We start from the raw sequence: 20,417 nt of genomic DNA, 5'->3' as shown, positions 1-20,417 counted from the left end.
AGACAATCTTATTAAGCTAGAAATACAAGAGATATTCCTTAATCTGATAAAGGGAAAGAAAGAAAGAATGAGAAAAGAGAGAGAGAACGGAAGAAACAAAAGAGAGAAGGAAGGAAAGAAAGAAAGGAAGAAAGGAGAAACAGAGAAAGAATTGAAGAATTAAAGCAAACAATGAAACACAGCAAGCCCATTTTAATATGGAAATGTTGGCATCATTCTGTTTAATATTAGGAATAACCCAAAGATGCCCAATTTTGCCGTTTCTATTTTACCTTGTAGTGGATGTCCTAGCCAGCCAGTAAGAAACATGTAAGTTGATTACCTTACTTCTGTTACTCATAGATTCACAGAAAACTGTGCACCACTTATAGGCACATGATTAGATATCACAGAGTTTAACATGGTGGCTGACTTTGAGAACAGTATATAAATATATAGATATAGATAGATCGATTTTTTTTTCCAGTACTTGGGCCTCCCACTGCTGTGGCCTCTCCTGCCGCGGAGCACAGGCTCCGGACACGCAGCCCAGCGGCCATGGCCCACGGGCCCAGCCGATCTGCGGCAGGTGGGATCCTCCCGGACCGGGGCACGAACCCATGTCCCGTGCCCCAGCAGGCAGACTCCCAACCACTGCGCCACCAGGGAAGCCCCCGAGATCAACATATTTTTTAAAAAGCCAAGTGGAATTCTAGAAATCAGATACAGATAGAAAATGTCATTTTAACCAGATATCAAGCACCAGAGCAACAACATTCCAGAGTTCTTGGGATAAATGCAATAAAGGATGTACAAGATCTGAAGGTACAAAAGGTAAAGCTAAATACTAAGCTGAGAGATTCCAACATTAAAGAAGACCCACAAAAATAGAGAGCCATCCCATGTTGGTGACTAGGAAGGCTGGATATCATAAAGATAGCCAATTCTCTCTTAACTGATCCACAGATTCAATGAAAATGCAATCCAAATCTACCGCAAATGAGTTTTCAGGAAACATGTCATGCTGATCCTAACATTTATATTTTAGAATTTAGGAAGGGCAAAAGGCGAAGAATAGTAAAGATAAGCCTAGAGATGATGAATAAGGTGTGAAGACTTGTCCTACCAGAGATCAAAATGTCTTACCAAGAGATAAAAATTAACACAGTGTAGTACTGGCACGGGAATAGACCAATTTATCTGTGGAACAGAACAGGGAATTCAGAAACAGAGACACACGAATAAAGACCAAAATGACTCCAGACAGTGCCAAATGTTCCCTGGAGATGCAAAATCTGACTGTGAATTACGAACCCCTGCCTGAGAATCCCTGACATAGGAATACGGAGCGACCTTAGAAACACACGCTGAATTTTGTAAAAGTTACAGAATACCAAGGACGTGTGTTTAAAAGGCATGCGTGTACAATATTTCACATCCAAAGAGAGAACAGTTCGGGAAACGAGGTCTGGAGAGCACAAAGCTCTACTTCACTTCCGGAGTTAAATGGCCGGCCGCCCAATAAAGCCAGCGAGAGGAGAACTGGGAGGGAAGCGACGAGTGGGGTGGGACTTTGGTCAGTGACCTTTGGATGAGCTTGAAGCTCATTGGTCGCTGGCCATAGCAGTGGGAGGTGAAAGGCAGAGCTGGAAGCTCATTGGCCTTTGAAGGCAGAGCGGGAAAGGGAGCGAGAGCTGAGGCTTCCTTCAGGTCTCCTGTCCCAGCAGATTGATTCTGACCTGGTGGAGGCTGGGGTAACCACAGACTGGCATCAGGAATAGGACCCTCATTCTCCACACCTCTTCTTTCCTCCCTCCCTCCTGCTATGGATCCCCAACCCCTTCTCCTCTCCTCCATCTCAGCCGGGTACCTCATGTCCCGCCCCGCCCCACCCCCACCCCACCCCCACCTCCCACTCCACACCCAACCCCAGCCCCCTTGGCTGAAGTCCTGTGGGACGGACGACCGCTTGCTGAGGCCTCCTGACACCTGGCCTCTGGCCCCTGGGGCAGGGCTTATGCCCCACCCTTTGATTCTGAGGTGGGTGTGGCAGGGAATGGTCTGGCAGCCTGAGAGGAGGTGGTGCACTCTGGGTGCGGGAGGAGGGGAAGGTGTGCTCAAGCGTGATTGGTTTTTTTGTTTGTTTGTTTGTTTGCGGTATGTGGGCCTCTCACTGTTGTGACCTCTCCTGTTGCGGAGCACAGGCTCCCGATGCGCAGGCTCAGCGGCCATGGCTCACGGGCCCAGCCGCTCCGTGGCATGTGGGATCTTCCCGGACTGGGGCACGAACCCGTGTCCCCTGCATCGGCAGGCGGACTCTCAACCCCTGCGCCACCAGGGAAGCCCAAGCATAATTGTTGAAGTTTGGAGAGGAGCATGGAAGATTGTTGGGAGGCTGTGGAGGGAATGCACGGGTTTGCATGAAAGCAGAGAGGGTGTGTTGGTGCAAGAGAACAATTAGTGTAGTGAGGAGTTGGCTTTTGACTAGATCAGGGTCTGGCATTCACTAGGGGGGGATCAACAAACATCTACTTGATAAATAATTGAGGGAATTAATGAAAATAATGATTGAAACAGGGGCTTGAGATCCAGCAGAATATGATTTCATGAGATGCAAAGGGGTGTCAGTTTAAAGAGGGAGCAAGAGAATAATTAAGATTTCGATGGGGTGCAAGAAAAAAAATCGGAATGGAAGGTAAGAGGAAGATTGAATGTAGGGCATACAGGAGACTAATAATAGAATTGAATGTAGAGGGGCATAGAATCATGAGCAGGGAGTGAATGAATGCAGGAAGTTAGGAAGACAATTGTGGAAGTGGATGCCAGGAATAATAGCTGGGCATAGCAGAATACAAGATGATACATGAGAAAGGGAAGTAGTAATTGTTGAAGGGGGCGTGAGAGTGCATGTGCATGCCTGTGAAGGGTGTCTATGTGGAGTGAAGGTAGGCAGAGAGACTAGTAATTGGATTGAAAATATACAGGACCCATGCCCAGAGTTTCTTGCAACCTGCCTATGCGTGAGTGGAGCGCCCTGGGAAGGAGGCTACACGAAGTAAGAAGGGAGGGTACAATCTCATTTCAACGGTGAGCTGGGTGGAGAAGAATCCAGCCGCCTCAGATGGGGCTTTCCAAGGGCAGAGGAAGTACGTTGTGGGTAGGGGATCATGTGGCCACCCTGACCTCCACTCCTTGCTCTAGAACCATGGATCCCAATGAAATGCCTGCTGTGCCCTGCGGCCCCCCTGACTCCACCACTGGACTTGAGACCGGAGCCCCATGGGGGATTGAACCTGGCCCCAGAAGAGCTAAACGTCGCAGAGCCCGCTGCCACAAACACGGCATCACTGCCCAAGTCAAGGACCAGGAGCACTACTGCCTCTTCAAGGTCTGCGAGTGTCACAAGTGTGCCCTCTTCTCGTGAGTATGGTGTCTGACAAGGGGAGGGGAGTGGGCTCCTCTAAAGGTGACTGACTTTAGACCTGCAATCCCCCACTTTAGGGAACACTGCAGCATCTTGCCTGCTGAGAGTACCTTGAAGTCGGAGCAGGGGCCACTCCGAAAGAGGCACCTGACTGAAGGACTGATAAGGAGTGGGACCACCTCTCCCAAAGCTCACAGTCATGTCAACAAGTTGGCCATTCAAGCAGGAGTCCCCAGTGAGTATCTCTGGCCAGGGAGGGTGTCTGAGTTTTGGGTGTAGGGAGCATGAGTAGTTCTGTCACCAGTCCTACCACCCAATTTCGATGTGGCTTTGGGCAAGTTACTCCTTGGGCCTTAGCTTCCCCAACTATAAAACCTCATCAATATTATCTACCAAGTGTTGGTGGGCTGGAGACATCTGGGGGGGGGTGCAGTCAAAAAGGTCCACAGTGGGATGAGGCCTCAGATTGGGTGGGAGGTAGAGTCGGGGGGAGACGGTCAGGGAGAAAGGCTCACCTAAGCTGTCCCCAGTCTCTCACAGTTGGGAAGGAGAACATCAGCTTGAGGCCCACCCCTGTGCAACCCCTGGGGAGGAGTCTGGGGCCAGTGTGGGAAGCTTCCACCTCAGCCACTGCCCAGACCCCTTCCTGTGTCCTGAAGACCTGGGTACCATCTCTAACCCTACTGCAACTTGCCATATGACCCTGGGGGGGAAAATACTTCTCTCTGGGTCTCATAGTCCCCAGTCCCAAAAAGAAGAGTAGGACTAGCTGGTCTTCAAGGTCTTCCCAACTCTGACATCCTGGGCTCCTATTGTTGTCCTAAAACATGCCCACATCTCCTTTCCATGGCCGGCTTGGTCCCTGACTCCAACCTGTGCTCTCTGCTCCTGCAGGCAAGCTCCCAAGGAGCTCTGCTGATCGGTCTGGCCTCGGAATCTTTGTCTCTGTCCTGGACTCCAGCACCCTTGAAGAAGCAACTAACAATTTCTCTTTCCAGGAAGACACACAGACCCCCTGCCCTGCCCAGCAGGTGAGTAGAGTGAGAAGGACCATGGAGCTAGTTGTATATTTTGTTATTGAGTGCCCAACCTTCTGGTTAAGGCCATGGCAGCAAGAAAGAGGAAGTGAAGGCAGTGCGGTGCAAGTGGAGGAGGAGGAGGAGGAGGAGAAGGTGGCATCTCAGACTATGGGGCAACGACAGAGCTCTCCCAGATTTGCCATTTCCAATTTGTGAGACTTTGGAAAAGTAACTTTACATCTCTGAGCCTCTATTTTCCTATCAGTGTACTGAGAGGGGACAATATTCTACACCTATAACATTGACAAGAGGACTAGCACAAGGCCTGCCACATAGCAGGCCTTTGACAACTGGAGGCTGTTATTCCACATGAAACAAATCGATGGGATAGAAGCTCCTGCTGAGAAGGGGGGCCATGATGGTGAGGCCCACCATCTCACCCAGGCGAGAGTCTAATAACCGTCAGAGAAAAGTTCCTGGAGATGAGCCAAGCTGGCCCTTCAAGTGCCTTGGGAAACTTGATTGGGGAATATGGAGGCAAGAACCAGTCCTTGGACAGGGACAGTAATCACGTCACTCCAGGTGCCTTGAAGATTAAAACACAGACACCTCTGACTTCCCATAATCTTTACTGTTGCCTTGGGAGTTTTGAAAAAGCTGGGAGGAATTAGTGTCTCAGGAAAGATATAGAAAAAGAAAGGTACAGAAAAGAAGACAGTCCAAGCAGGGGAACGGACTTGTCCAAGCCACAACGACTAATGGCCAGCTGGCATTCAGACTCCCACATGCAGATATTGCAAAATCCTTGCTCCTCTCTCTCTACTGGTAGTATGTGCCTGCCAGAGGGGTAAATCCCCTGGCTTCTCCTTTCCTTGTTCCTAGATGCTCAACTCTGATCCTCCAGCCCTGTGCCACCCTTAACCCCCTTCTACTGCAGCCACGGATTCTGGGGAAATTGTGGGGTCCAGAACCCTGGCAGGGGCCAAGCTTAGTGAAGGAGAAGAGCAGAAGGCCTCAGGGTAGCTGGGGACTGAAGGGGCACGGGGGAGGTGTGGGTTCCCAGCTCCCATTCTCTCACATCCTTTGCTTTGCAGGCTCCCAAAGCTTCTGACCAGGTCTCGGTTTCTGCCTCCTCAGAGTGGCAGCGAAAACTGGAAGCGGCCGAGGCTCTGCTGGCTCTGAGAGAATCTTCCCAGGCCCCTTCTGGCTCCATCTCTGTGCTCCAGCCCTGAGTTGCACCAGGTAGCCTGGTCTTTGAAAGGAGAACATGGGGTTGGGGATAGTTGGGAAATGGGAGGCGGTTGTGTTAAGCAGGGCCTGACTGGGAAGTCAGAGTAGGAGGGGGGTTGGGGGTTGAACCTCTTTGGGCCCAGGCAGCCAAGCTCCTCAGTCTGACTCTTGAAGTGGCAGTACATGGTTGTTCAGTGAATCATCGGTTTATGGAGCATTGTGCTCAACACCAAATGTCCAGTGCCCTGATGTCAAGAAATAAGGAAACCAAGTCCCTAAGAGTAGCAGGGACCTACCCTAGGGCATGCAGCATATCAAGTGGAAGAACCAGGTCTCCTGACTCCCGGCCCAGGACTTTCTATCCAGACCCCTGAAGTCTGCTGTGACCTGGGGAGGACATACATAGGTGGCAAGAGCCTAGTGCAGAAGGAGATCTGGTTCCTGCCTTCAGGGAGCTTCCAGTCTCAAGGTGGAGCATGGATGCCTTCACAAGTCGTGTTTTGCGGCTGTATCTCACTGATGAGCCTGGGGAGGAAGGACTGGAGGCGAGATAGACACCTGGGGAGGCTGAGAGGGAAGGCTGGGCACGACCAGACCAAAATGGTGCATTCGGTATGGAGTGTGAGTGAAGTAGCCACCCTGAAGGAACTGCTGGAACAGAGGGGATGAGGGTGGAGAGGCTACCAGTCACGGAGGTCTGGCATGCCAGGCTTAGGAGGTTAGATCAGCCACTGTGGGTGATGAGGAGCCAGGGAATGTCTGAACTAGGGAGGAGCATATTCAGAGACACTGGGCTTGACAAAAAGAAATGTGGTGGCTGTGATGGAGGGTTTGGAGGAGGCAGGACTTGAGGTGGGCAAACCAGCAAGGAAGAGTTCTGTGCAATACAGTCCAGGTGACAAAGCCTTGATTGGGTGGAACAAAAAAGAGGGGAGAGCCAGGAGGGAAAGTGGGTGTGACCTGACCCTGACCCCGTTCTTTGTGTATACAGCTCCTGCTGGAGATAGAGGACTTCAGCCTCCTAACCCCTCTCTTGGGCCTGCGCCAGCCAGCTCTGTTTCTCTGCCTAATGGACACCTGGGGTGCATCTCCCCCTTGAGCTAGAAGCCCAGAGGGGGAGAACTCACTAAAATACTGCCTATGTATGCATTTGCAAAATGCTTAATGTCCAAAATTCTTAACGTCTTTTTCTAAGCCCTTAGGCGCTTATATAAGCTTTCAGACCCGTTTTTTTATACGGGGCAATTCCTTGACTGAGGATGGATATTCTTGTACCTCCATCCTTTACTTTCTTGGATCCCAGGGCCTTTTAATGTCTCTTATGAAAACAGGGTTGTACAATCTAAGCTGATCAGTCTCTAAATAGGGTTCTGTGTGAGTCCATATGTTCATCTGCCAGAGGTTTTATTGGATTCGTGATTGTGAACATACTGACACGCTCATATACTTATCCATGCATGTGAAAATCTGAGGATGTTTTCATTTTGTGTCTAGGTTTGTGTGTGAGAGCAAATAATAAACCCTTGTTGTAAGGCACTGAGATATAGGAGTTGTTTGTTACCACAGTATAACTTAGACTCTCCTGACTCTAACAGACTCGTTCAATTCACTTTTCAAAGGGAGAAGCTCTTTACTCAATAACTGGGATTTCTTAACATGGCTAGATAAGAAAATGGTAGAAAAAAAGAAAAGCGTAGGAGATTTATTCATTCAGCAAGTAAGTGCCTACGCCTTTCCTGGCATAGACTGCTTCCAGTTGTCCAGAGGGCCACAAATTGAGATGTCTGCAGAATCAAGCAGATTATATAAATGAGTAGAGCAGGCCAGATGGGGTCTGGCCAATTGACAGTGCATGCTCTACCTAAGGGGGCAGCTGTCACTTGGCTCTAGCCAATTGTTGCCATGCAGGAATGTGGGCTCATTGTTGCCCCATCTCCTGATTTTTCAAGAGAAGATGAAATTCTAGATTTCTATGTAAAATATCTCAATTTTCAAATGTTGGCTCTGGTTTCCTCTTTAAGCCCTTTACATGGGCCAAACAACACATCCCAGCAGGCCAACTTTGGCCAATGGAATGCCAGTTTGATTCTAGTCCAATATGTATTTTACAGTGGGGGGAAACTGAAGCCAATCAGGACAAGAAGAATCAAAGAGGGGAGATGAATTAGACCTGGGGACTACTTTTGAAGGACCCAGGAAATACAAGGAAGAATCATTATCATTTCGTTATTCTGTGTTCACCGTATGCTAAGCACATAGAACCTCACAACAGCTCTGTAAGCTAAGCATTATTATCACCCTTTTACATATGAGGAAATGCGCTCAAAGAGTTGCACAAGTGTTTGAAGGGAAATGTTTAGCCAAAGATGGGTGGAGACTCCCTTCTCTTTGCCTTGCCCTAAATTAGCTAATAAATTTACTTTTTTACAAAGTGTCGAGTGAGAAGTTCAAAGCTTCAAGCCACAGACGCCCAGTCAGAAGGGTCTTTCAAGAATCATCCCTTTATTTCATACTCAAAGTAACAATCTATAGGAATTGATCAGATCTACCTGCACTTGTTTCTCAGTCCTCTGCTGATGTTCATGATCCTGCCCACCCACCCCCACCACACCCCGACACGTGTTGAGCTATACCTCTTTTAAAAGTCTCTTAATGGCATAGTATGGGCGTCTTAGGACATTGTTATAAATGGTAGACGTTAAACATCTTTCGTGAACCATCCTTTGGTCGCAGGTTTAAAATATCACTTTACATAACAGTTGTGAGTTAGCCCTTGACTCTGGTATGGTATATAACAACACTGGTTGGATCTGAGGATATCCACCACACCAGGGTATCTGCAGAGTGGATCAATCTCAACCAGTGCCATGCAGGTAAATGTTTAACAACAGGCTCTGTGGGGGAGGACGAGGGTTGGAAGAATCGCACTGTGTTGTAGCATTTGCCGATTTCAAGCTACCAACTTGATGGCCTTTGATGCAGAGTTGGGAAGAGATGCATTTCCATCATTCAGTTACAATAAATAAGCACAATCTCAAGAGCATAGCTAATAGAAAAATGTAGGAAAATATTAGGAGTCGATGACTTTTGATCATGTATTATGTTCGTTTTCAATATAATGTATGTAATGTAATTGTTACTGTATACGATTTAGTTTTAATGACAGCTGTGTTTAAAAGTTGGCTCACAAAATTCCCGACAATGTGATAGTCGCCTCTTATGTTCCAGTAAGGGTACCCTCCAGCACTCCACTGCTTTCGGCTCTTGCCCAGAGAGGCACCTCTTCCAAAATAGGTCACACTAACACTGCAGGGCTTGATAGGGCTGCTACCACTGCTTTCTGACCAAGAACAGACTAAAGTGAGGGGAGAGTATTCGTTATTGATTTTTAAAAAATCTTTAATGGAGCATAATTGCTTTACAACGGTGTGTTAGTTCCTGCTTTATAACAAACTGAATCAGTTATACATAAACATATGTTCCCATATTTCTTCCCTCTTGCTTCTCCCTCCCTCCTACCCTCCCTATCCCACCCCTGCAGGTGGTCACAAAGCACCGAGCTGATCTCCCTGTACTATGCGGCCGCTTCCGACTAGATACCTATTTTATGTTTGGTAGTGTATATATGTCCATGCCACTCTCTCACTTTGTCACAGCTTACCCTTCCCCCTACCCATATCCCCAAGTCCATTCTCTAGTAGGTCTGTATCTTTATTCCCATCTTACCCCTAGGTTCTTTATGACAATTTTTTCCCCTTAGATTCCATATATATGTGTTAGCATACGGTATTTGTCTTTCTCTTCGGACTTACTTCACTCTGTATGACAGACTCTAGGTCTATCCACCTCACTACAAATAACCCAATTTCGTTTCTTTCTATAGCTGAGTAATATTCCATTTCATTCATGTGCCACATCTTCTTTATCCATTCTTCCAATGATGGACACTTAGGTTGCTTGCATCTCCTGGCTATTGTACATAGAACTGCAATAAACATTTTGGTACATGACTCTTTTTGAATTATGGTTTTCTCAGGGTATATGTCCAGTAGTGGGATGGCTGGGTCATATGGTTGTTCTATTTGTAGTATTTTAAGGAACCTCCATACTGTTCTCCATAGTGGCTGTACCAATTCACAGTCCCACCAGCAGTGCAAGAGTGTTCCCTTTTCTCCACACCCTCTCCCGCATTTATTCTTTCTAGATTTTTGATGATGTCCACTCTGACTGGTGTGAGATGATACCTCATGGTAGTTTTGATTTGCAGTTCTCTAATGATTAATGATGCTGTTGAGCATTCTTTCATGTGTTTGTTGGCAATCTGTATATCTTCTTTGGAGAAATGCCTATTTAGGCCTTCTGCCCATTTTTGGATTGGGTTGTTTGTTTTTTGTTATTGAGCTGCATGAGCTGCTTGTAAATTTTGGAGATTAATCCTTTGTCATTTGCTTCATTTGAAAATATTTTCTCCCATTCTGAGGGCTGTCTTTTGATCTGGTTTATGGTTTCCTTTGCTGTGCAAAAGCTTTGCAGTTTCATTGGTTCCCATTTGTTTATTTTTGTTTTTATTTCCATTTCTCTAGTAGGTGGGTCAATAAGGAACTTGATGTGATTTATGTCATAGAGTGTTCTGCCTATGTTTTCCTCTAAGAGTTTGATAGTTTCTGGCCTTACATTTAGGTCTTTAATCCATTTTGAGCTTATTTTTGTGTATGGTGTTAGGGAGTGTTCTAATCTCATATTTTTACATGTACCTGTCCAATTTCCCAGCACAACTTATTAAAGAGGCTGTCCTTTTGTGTTTCCGTACAAATTGTGAAATTTTTTGTTCTAGTTCTGTGAAAAACGCCAGTGTTAGTTTTATAGGGATTGCATTGAATCTGTAGATTGCTTTGGATAGTAGAGTCACTTTCACAATGTTGATTCTTCCAATCCAAGAACATGGTATATCTCTGCATCTATTTGTATCATTTTTAAATTCTTTTATTAGTGTCTTATAATTTTCTTCATACAGGTCTTTTGTCTCCTTAGGTAGGTTTACTCCTAGATATTGTATTCTTTTTGATGCAGTTGTGAATAGGAGTGTTTTCTTGATTTCACTTTCAGATTTTTCATCATTAGCGTATAGGAATGAAAGAGATTTCTATACATTAATTTTGTATCCTGCAACTTTACCAAATTCATTGATTAGTACATGGCATTGTATCACAAAAGGGAGTTGATTTGTCTGGAGGAGAGCATGTAAATGAAGTATACTTGCAAAGCACCTTATAAAATGATTTTTATGTTATATATGCATTGAGATCTCAATGTATAAAATCTTACTATACATTGAATTGGGCAATTGGGATTGACATGTATACACTGATGTGTATATAATTGATGACTAATAAGGACCTGCTGTATAAAAACAATAAATAAAATAAAATTCAAAAAAAATGCATGAAACAAAAACGAATCAACTACTAGGACACAAAACCTCAACTAAGCCTGGGTGGAGATGGTAAAAGTCATATTCTCTGTCTACAATGTATCAATAATAAAGCTGTAATTTAATGACAACAGTTTAAAGAAAAAGGCTCACCATTGTGTAAAATGGGAAAGAAACATGTCCTAAATATTGTTTGGTTAAAAGAAATCCAAAGCTACCGGTAAAGAATATTGAGAACATTAAAAAAATAAGAACTCGTTCCATTAAAATGTAGAAGACATGGCAAATTTATATGGAGGCAAACGCATAACCTCTTATACTTTATTATTTAATGGGGAATAACAATTTAAAAGAACAAGCACTTTAACAAAAATAAAATGGAAGATGTTAGAGCAATGAAAATAATAAACTAGAAACTGAAAAAAAATAAATCTTACTATACATACCCCCCGACCTCTCCCACACACAATGCAGAGATGCAACGAGGCAATAGAGAATGTTAGTAGTGATACTATTGAACAGTGGAATTCAAGTGATTTTTATTTAATTACCTATATTTTTTTCTCTAGTGTCCAGGGTTTAGCAAAAATTCTCCTTGTCTGTCAAGAAGGCAAGAAATGGTAATTCTTTACAAAACTGGAAAATATGCTTAAAATTTTTTAATTACCTTTATTTCACCTATCAAAGATGTTAAAATTCCATTTTTCCTTTTATTTAAAAACACAGGAAAGTTTAAATAGGAAGACACAAATGATCTGTTCTTCACCAACGCACACCAAAAATAAATCATTGCTAAGATACTGATAGTTTCTTCTCTTCTTTCTGCTGTGTATCCATGAAAACTGAGATTTTAATTATTAAACGATATTTGGATTCAGGTTTGTCTCATCGCTTTGGGAGTCACCTTGATTTTTCCCATATAGTTAAACAGTGGTTACAAAACTATTTACTGAAATAATGCTTATTCTCCCCAGTGATTGAAAATGTCTTATTTATCATTTTGCTAATACTTGTGTGACGTTGCTACTGTTTCTTGTATTTAGCTTCTACTCACAGGCCTTGTGTCAAGATGAATGCATGTTTACATATGGCAGTGTGAGTATGGCAACCCAGTTTTTCTCGGGTTGCAAGGGCCAGATGATGTGATATTGATCTATTCAAGGTGCTGTTCATGATTGGCAACACCCTGGGAACTCAGATCTCTTGACTTTGGCACCAATGTTCTGTCTAGTAGACTCATCATTATACTTTGTGCCTCTTCATTTTCTTGATTTCCAAGGGTTCAACTACAACATAGGACATAAAACTGAGCAAAAATCAAAGTACAGGGATTAAAGGAAAAGGCTTTCTTAATCAGTGTCTTGTGTTTCAGGAGCTGGAGGTGGAAGACATCCACGCAATTCATGGGCCTCCAAGGTATACAACTACAGGTTAAAATAAGGGGACCGAAGAGCACAATGAACTGAGCCCTTTGTCTTTAAACTTAGGATAAGATGTTTTAGTATTTTTATTCATGGTATTTTTTCATTTCATGTTGTGTAACCTGAGTTTTGTACTTATACTAACAGTGGATAAAAGAAAGAACTGAATTGATTGGTTTTCCATCTTTCCCCTTTAATTTTTCTTGTTGAAGAAATGTGGCATGTCATTGTTTAAGTACAAGATGAACCTTGGGATCTGGCTAAATACGTTTCTAAAATTGTGGCGAGTCACTGTGTGAACAGAAAGGAATGGAACAGAGAGAAAGGACAGCCTGATAGGGCAAGATCAACAGTGCCAGTGCAGTCACTGTCCAAAAGACACCTTAAGTGAATCAGAGAATAGCAGCCGAACCAGACAAGACTGAATGGTAAATAAGCATTTAGACAGATGTGGTCTGGTGTATGCAACATTATAAATGAAGTGAAAAAAAAAGATATTTACTACTGCCCAGGAAGGGAAAATGGAAAGAATAGACAATTGATAAAAGAAGAAATTCAGTAAACAGAGGAAAAATGTTCAATCCTCCCAATTATCTAAGACATTTTAATGTATACAATAGGAGCAGCCTTTTGACTTTCACAATGACAGACTGCCACATGGTAAGCACTCAATAAACATTTGTTGGCAAATGAAGGAGCACGTATAAGAAGGGTTGTCTACATCTGGCAGTGACATCTTGGATCATTCAAAGAGCTCTGAATTGCCTAGCTGAACACTCTCTAACAAAGGTTTATTTTATCACAGCATTATTCAATTTGTTGGGGCAGATCCTACAATTGTCACAAAACTTTTTTCTATTTTAATAAAGACAAATATAGAAATTAATGTTTCTCCTTATTTGTTTCTGAGCTAATGGAAATGGCATGAGGACTTTTCCTGTTCACTTAGGAGTGTAGAAGTAGGATGAAGCTATTAAATGCAGCAATTATATCATTTAGGAGATTTAGACTTAATGGGTTCACCTACTTGTCAGACTGTGTTTCTGAAGATAATTTCCAAATAAAAGCAACCCAAGCTCAAACAGAGTGGGGTGAAAAGGGTCTCCTAGCTCGAGGATCTAATGGGGGGGTTAAGGAGGGGACAGATGTTCATATCTTAATGCCCACCACAGACTTCAACCCTAAACCATGCCCTGTATATGCATTGGGACATCACTTAAGGAAGAACCCTGGGAGTCTTCCCCAGGGCTGTGTGAAGAAACAAATGATAGGGCTTATAGGGACTACTAGAGTGATGATATTTCCTTTCTTTCTGCAGGCTGTCAATGACCCAGATGAGGAACCCGTGGCCTTTGTTGTTTTGATTGATATTATTGAGAACAAATCTCAAGTCAGTGGCTTGTCAAGCCAACCTGCTGCTCCCCATGAGTCTTGGAAGACCCCATTCAGGAGAGCCCTGGACTGCTTCACAAGATGCTTTGGGTGAGAACTATGCCCCACCTTCTAACTCTCTGATTTCTCCCTTCCAAAATGTCTCCCCTTTCTGATAAAACAGGAGAATCCCCAGGTCTCCTGACTTCAAGGTTCTCCCAGATCAGCTGACCTTCCATTTTCCTTTGTAGGATATAATACACATAAAAATTCCATGGCCTGGAACCATGCATGCTGCAAACACAGACCCATGAATGGATATAAATACACCTCTACTGCCACATTCCCCTCTTCTGTTCCATTGGTTGTTTTGTAATAAATGCTGGCATGCTTGGTTATTTTTGCTTCATCATATTTGTAGTGTCTATCAATACAGGCAGCAACCTCAGGTGGGATGGGGTTGTCAGGATTGGTGAGGGTGGGGAGTTAACCATGAGGAGCTACCACTTTACTTAGCCCTATGAAGCTATACTTCCACCATCTAGGGGCAGTACTGCCTGTTCCTGAGTCACTGATGGAATAGGACTGTGACCAGTGGACAGTGTTTATTTTTCCCACAGATGTCAGTTCTCACCTTGAGTATGACCATTCCATGTAGAAGTTAGGAAGAAATAATCTCTCCCCAACCCTTAGCTCTCTAGATATACCAGCACATCATATAGTAGGCAGATGAGCTGTGATTTGAGGGGACCATTAGGCGACAAGTTGTCTCAGGATTCTAGAGAAAGGCCTTAAACTTTTTATTGTAATCAGTTTACAATCATCTCCAATATATCCTTAAACTGAACCCCACCAACATAGCACACCACCCCCAACATCAGGTTGTTCTTTCTCATATTAGGATGATTTTCCCCTTCCTCAGCTGCCCTTGGTAGGTATTGAAACATAATATTTTCCAAGAAAGAGGAAAGAATTTGGAGCATGAATGAACCTAACTCCCACAGACCTGGAGGAGACCTCCAGAGAATTTGTTTTAGGAATTTTCAAAATACATATTCCAGAGTAAACATGTATATTACTTACTAGATAGAATTAACAAGCCAAAAGCACATGCCACAGTCAGCCACTTATACATATAAATCTGTAAATGAGTAGCAGTTATTTACAATTTGGAGAACACAGAAAAAACTCTTTCCAAAATCTGATGCAAACTATGAACTCTCTTCACAGAACAGTTCTTAGGCAGTCCACGATATTTTGCACAGAATTTCCCTGGAGAATTCAATCAATACATAGCAAAAATTAATACCAAACATACACAAAGTTTATAAGAAAATAAAGGAGGGAACACATCTTAACTCATTTTATGAGGCCAGCATTATCTTGATACTAAAATTCACAAAGATATTAAAAGAAAACTACAGGTCAATATTACTCATTAGCATAAATGCAAAAATCCTTAACAAAATACTATCAAATTGAATCTACTGTTACATAAAAGAGGATAATACATCATGAACAAGTGAAGGTTAACTCAGAATGCAAGACTGGTTCAACATTAAAAATCAAAATTGAAGGGCTTCCTTGATGGCGCAGTGGTTGAGAGTCTGCCTGCCGATGCAGGGGACGCGGGTTCGTGCCCCGGTCCGGGAAGATCCCACATGCCACGGAGCGGCTGGGCCCGTGAGCCATGGCCGCTGAGCCTGCGCGTCCGGAGCCTGTGCTCCGCAACGGGAGAGGCCACAACAGTGAGAGGCCCACGTACCGCAAAAATAAAAAATCAAAATAGAAAACTTCAGCTCCGTAAAGGACTCTGTGATGAGGATAAAAGAAAGCTACATGCTAGGAGAAAAGATTTGCAAAGCACATATCTGACAAAGGACTTGTATCTAGAATACATATTTTTTTAAACCTCAACATTGACAGTAAAAAAATCCTCTAATTAGAAAATGGGCAAAGGACATGAACAGACATTTCACTGAAAAGGATATATAAATGGCAAGTAAACACACGACAAGATGTTCATTAGCCATTAGGGAAATGAAAATTAAGACCACAATAAGGTATCACTACACATCTTTCTGAATGGCTAAAATAAAAAATAGTGACAACAACAAATGCTGACAAGGAAGCAGAGAAGCTGAATTACTCATACGTTGCTGGTAGGAATGTAAAATGGAACAGTTACTCTTGAAAACAGTTTGGCAGTTTCTAAAACAAAAAACAAAAAACAACTGAACATGTAGCTACCATATGACCCAGCAAATGCACTCCTGGGCATTTATCCCAGATAAATGCAAGTTCATGTTCACACAAAAATCTGAGCACATTTATTTATAGTAACTTTATTTGTAATAGCCCAAAATTGGGAACAACCAAAATGTCCTAGGTAGCTAAATGACACAGTAAACAAAGTGTGGTATATCCATACTGTGGAATACTAGTCAACAATAAAAGAGAATGAACTGTTTATATACACAACAACTTGGATTTTTCTAAGGGCTTTATGCTCAAAGTAAAAGCTGGTCTGAAAAGATCATATACTGTATGAGTTCATTTATATAGTTTTCTTGAAGTTATGAAAGTCAAAATGACAAAGTTATAGAAATGAAGAACAAATTAGTGGTTGCCAGGGGTTATGGGTAGAGTGGCGGACAGGGAAGGGTGGCTATACAAGGGCAACTTGTGGTATCCTGGTGATAATAGAAATACCCTGTATCTTGACTGTGGTAGCGGACTCATGAACTTAAAAAATTGAAATCGAATGTGGCAAAATCTAAAAGAAACGACCGCACACGCACACACACACATACACGAGTAGATGTAAAACTAGGAAAATGTGTTTAAGATCAGTGGATTGCACCAATGCCAATATCCTGCTTGTGATAGGGTACTATAGTTTGTCAAGATGTTATTATTGAGGTAAATTGGACAAAATGCATACAGGACCATTCTGTATTATTTCTTAAAAATGCATCTAAAGAGGGAGGAGGTATGGAGATATATGTATACATAAAACTGATTCAGTTTGTTATACAGCAGAAACTAACACAACTTTGTAAAGCAATTATACTCCAATAAAGATGTTAAAAAAGCATCTACATTTATCTAAAAATAAAAGTTTAATTAAAAAAAAGATGACATTGAAAGCTGGCCTTCATCCCTTGCTGGACGTTATATTCCTCTTAATACTACTAGCAGTCACTTTGCAACCCAGGTAGATATGGTGGAGAGCAAAGGAGAAGGATTTCAGGAACCTGGTCCTCCAAGATTTCATCAAGCCACTGGAGCAACAAAATCTAAATCCTTCCTAAACTCTGGACTTCCTATTATTCAAGATAATACTCTCCTCATGGTTTAAGCCAATTTGAGTGATTTTTTGTTATTTGCTGCCTAAAATATCCTTAATGATATTCAGATAATCTGTGGGTGCTGTTTTCATTTGATTTGCTATAGGGTTACACATGAAGATTTTTAAAAGTGTGTCTAATATGTCCAAGAATGTCTCTTTCATTGATTTTTTCCCCCCTAGAATGTGTTTAGTTCTCTTGATCTGCATGCTCACAACTTTTTCTGACTTGGCCAGATGTTCCTCACTTACACTTTTGAGTATTGCTCCAGTTGCAGCAAGTGTGAATCCTCCTCAGGACACCCCTAATCTAGGGCCCTTTCCCTGTTCTCCCTTGTGATCATTGTTCTTGTCATCCTTTTCACCTATCTACTTTTTGCAACCGATTGTTTAATTTCGTTGGCACCATTAATATATGCTTTTCCTTTTTATACATGATACATTGTTTTTTTCTGCTGCTTCAAATGTGGATTTTAAATCTGCTACTACATTTTATTTTACCTGTCACTTTACTGATAAAGAAACTCTGGTTGGAAGATTAAAGGAAATTGCACAAGGGTGCACTGCTGGAAGATAGCTGAAGTGGGATTCAAACTCAGATATGTCTAACTCTAAAGCTGATGCTTTGCACCACAGTGCTCTTCTGAGTTGCTGGTTGATAAACAGGGAGGTAAGTCAGTGCCTGTGTCGCTGCTTAAATTTATAATTAAAACCTTCAAGTAGAAATTAGAGGTGAGGTTATTTTAAAATCTGACAGGCTCATGACTGTGGCAAAGTGGACAGATAGCTTATGCAAGAAGATTCATACTGGCAGGTTAGGCACTTTTTCATTCTCTCCCTCTTAGAATGAAGGAGGAAGGAATCTTTTTACTGTCTATTGCTGTAGCAACGCACTGATCCCCATAAATAAGGGTCTCCCACAATGCTGGGGGTGAAGGGGATTCTAATACGTGAATCACAAGAGGATTGACCATATGGATAGAATCAGATAGCTCATCGGACAGCCCTACTTTCCTCCTCCCTGCGCCCATCACTGAAACTCACAAGCAAGCCTATTGCATCTCACCCTGTCCCTGGTTTCCCTTCTCTTGGTTCCGCCCTCTGTCTCATTCTAGGTTCCGAGGCACTGTTATGTACTGAATGTCTGTGTCCTCCCCAAATTCATGCATTAAAGCCATAATCTCTACTGTGATAGTATTTGGAGGTGGGACCTTTGGGAGATAATCAGGTTTATATGAGGTAATGAGGATGGAGCCCTCATGAATCTGATAGTGCCCTTATAAGAAAAAGAGAGAAAAGTTCTCTCTCTTTCTCTCTACAAACACGCAGTGAAGAATGTCCATGTGAACACACATCAAGAAGGTGGCTGTCCGAAACAGACTCACAGATATAGAAAACAAACTTATAGTTACCAAAGGGGAAGTGGGGGATAAACTGGGAGTATGGTATTGACAGATGCACACTACCATATACAAAATAGATAAGCAATCAAGATTTACTGTATAGCACAGGGAACTAGATTCAATATCTTGCAATAAACTGTGATGCAACAATAAGGGAAAAGAAGAATATATATATATATATATATATATATATACATTCATATATATATATTCAGTTATATGTTTTGAATAATTGAATCACTTTGCTGTATACCTGAAACTAACACAATATTGTAAATCAACTATACTTCAATCAATCAATCAAAAAAAAGGTTAGTAAGGAAGTAGGCCTTCACCAAGAACTGAAGAAAAAGGAAGAAGGATCCTAAAGGCAATTCAGATATCATCAGGGCTGCTACGCCCACCACAGGCCCAGAGTGCACAGGCCCAGAGTACACAGCTGTCTCCACCTTGGTTTCAAAGGGCAGGATCACTACAGAGAGCTGCAGCATGGGCTGGGCCTTCATAGAGAGTCATGTGGGCTGTGTCCTGCCTAGCTGAAGGGAGGGTTCCCCAATGAGTCGTAGGTGTGATGCTGCCTCCCCATTGGGCCTGAAGGGTGGAGCCAAAGAGGATTATTCTCCTGCCTTAAGATCTAATCATATTTGCCTTGCTGGGTTTTGGACTTGCTTGGGACTTATCACCCCTTCCTTCTTTCCTGTTTCTCCCTTTTGGAGTGGAAATGTCTATCCTATGTTCATGACACCATTACATTTTGGAAGCATGTAATTTGTTTGGTTTCATATGTTCACAGCCGGCGAGGAATTTTCATCAATATGAATCATACCTTGAGTCTCATCTATATTTGATTTAAATAATATTTAGATGAGCCTTTGGACTTCAGACTTGAGACTTGATGCTGGAATGGGTTAGGACTTTGGGTCTATTGGGATGGAATGAAAGTATTTAATACGTGAGGACATGAATTTTGGGGAGCCAGGTATAAAATGTTATGAACTAAATGTATCCCCCCACCAAGCTCATGTCTTTCACTAATCCCCAATATGATGGTATTCGGAATGGAGCCTTTGGGAGGTAATTAGGCTTAGATGAGGTCATGAGGGTTGGGACCCTCATAATAATATTGGTGTCCTTGTAAGAAGAGGAAGAGAGAAGAGATCTCTCCATCTCTCTCCATATGCATGCACCAAGGAAACCATGTGAGCATATTTCAAGAAGGAAACTGTCTAGAAGCCAGGAAGTGGGGTATTACCCACTGAGTCTGCTAGCACCTTGACTTTGTACTTCCTGGTCTCCAGAACTGTGAGAAATAAATATCTGTTGTTTAAGCCACCTACTCTATGGTATTTTATTCTAACAGCCCAAACTAAGACAAGTGTATTTATACACTTACCTTTATGTGAGCCTTCTCTGTCATTCCTTTTTCACACATAGGCCAAAAGAAGTCTCTTTGCTCAGATGTCTTTCTTATTCCCTTTTTTCTCAAGGTTGACTAACTGCCACTTTTCCAGGTTGGCACCTCTTTTCTATTTCCCTTGTTCAAACCCTGATGAAAGATTTGCACAAATACTACATACTTGTGTAATCCTGAGCACAGATGTGGGTAGTAGTCGAGTGGGTGGTGGTGATTCTATGAATCTCCTTTTTATTCCAAGGTTCTAGGGCCTCTCCAGAAGGCCAAAGGCTCTACAATATTGATTTGAATTAAATAATTTTACTCTTTTCAAATGACTTGTTTAACTATAACCACTTGTTAATGTGTCAACTCAAGTACAGCAAGTTAGGGAGAC

The 20,417-nt window shown here is 42.7% G+C and overlaps 1 protein-coding gene across 1 annotated transcript; it reads left to right on the top strand.

The window, feature by feature from the left end:
• Positions 1-3,184: 3,184 nt before the first annotated feature.
• LOC132513897 (doublesex- and mab-3-related transcription factor C2-like) lies at positions 3,185-5,654 on the top strand. Its single transcript, XM_060138522.1, has 4 exons — positions 3,185-3,399; positions 3,481-3,638; positions 4,298-4,434; positions 5,517-5,654. The coding sequence occupies exons 1-4, from the start codon at positions 3,185-3,187 to the stop codon at positions 5,652-5,654; spliced, it is 648 nt and encodes a 215-aa protein (XP_059994505.1).
• Positions 5,655-20,417: the final 14,763 nt, after the last annotated feature.

The sequence above is a fragment of the Lagenorhynchus albirostris genome, chromosome X (genome assembly GCF_949774975.1).
Source record: "Lagenorhynchus albirostris chromosome X, mLagAlb1.1, whole genome shotgun sequence".
NCBI classification, from domain to species: domain Eukaryota; kingdom Metazoa; phylum Chordata; class Mammalia; order Artiodactyla; family Delphinidae; genus Lagenorhynchus; species Lagenorhynchus albirostris.
The sequence above is the reverse complement of the archived record's forward strand: the minus strand, read 5'-3'. Positions and strand labels throughout refer to the sequence as shown.

Bases quoted from the DNA above. Each gene is read 5' to 3' on its own strand.
- LOC132513897 (XM_060138522.1), top strand. From the start codon at position 3,185: ATGGATCCCAATGAAATGCCTGCTGTGCCCTGCGGCCCCCCTGACTCC. The intron at 3,639-4,297 runs GTGAGTATCTCT...CTGCTCCTGCAG, and splicing joins CATTCAAGCAGGAGTCCCCA to GCAAGCTCCCAAGGAGCTCT. The intron at 4,435-5,516 runs GTGAGTAGAGTG...TTTGCTTTGCAG, and splicing joins CCCCCTGCCCTGCCCAGCAG to GCTCCCAAAGCTTCTGACCA.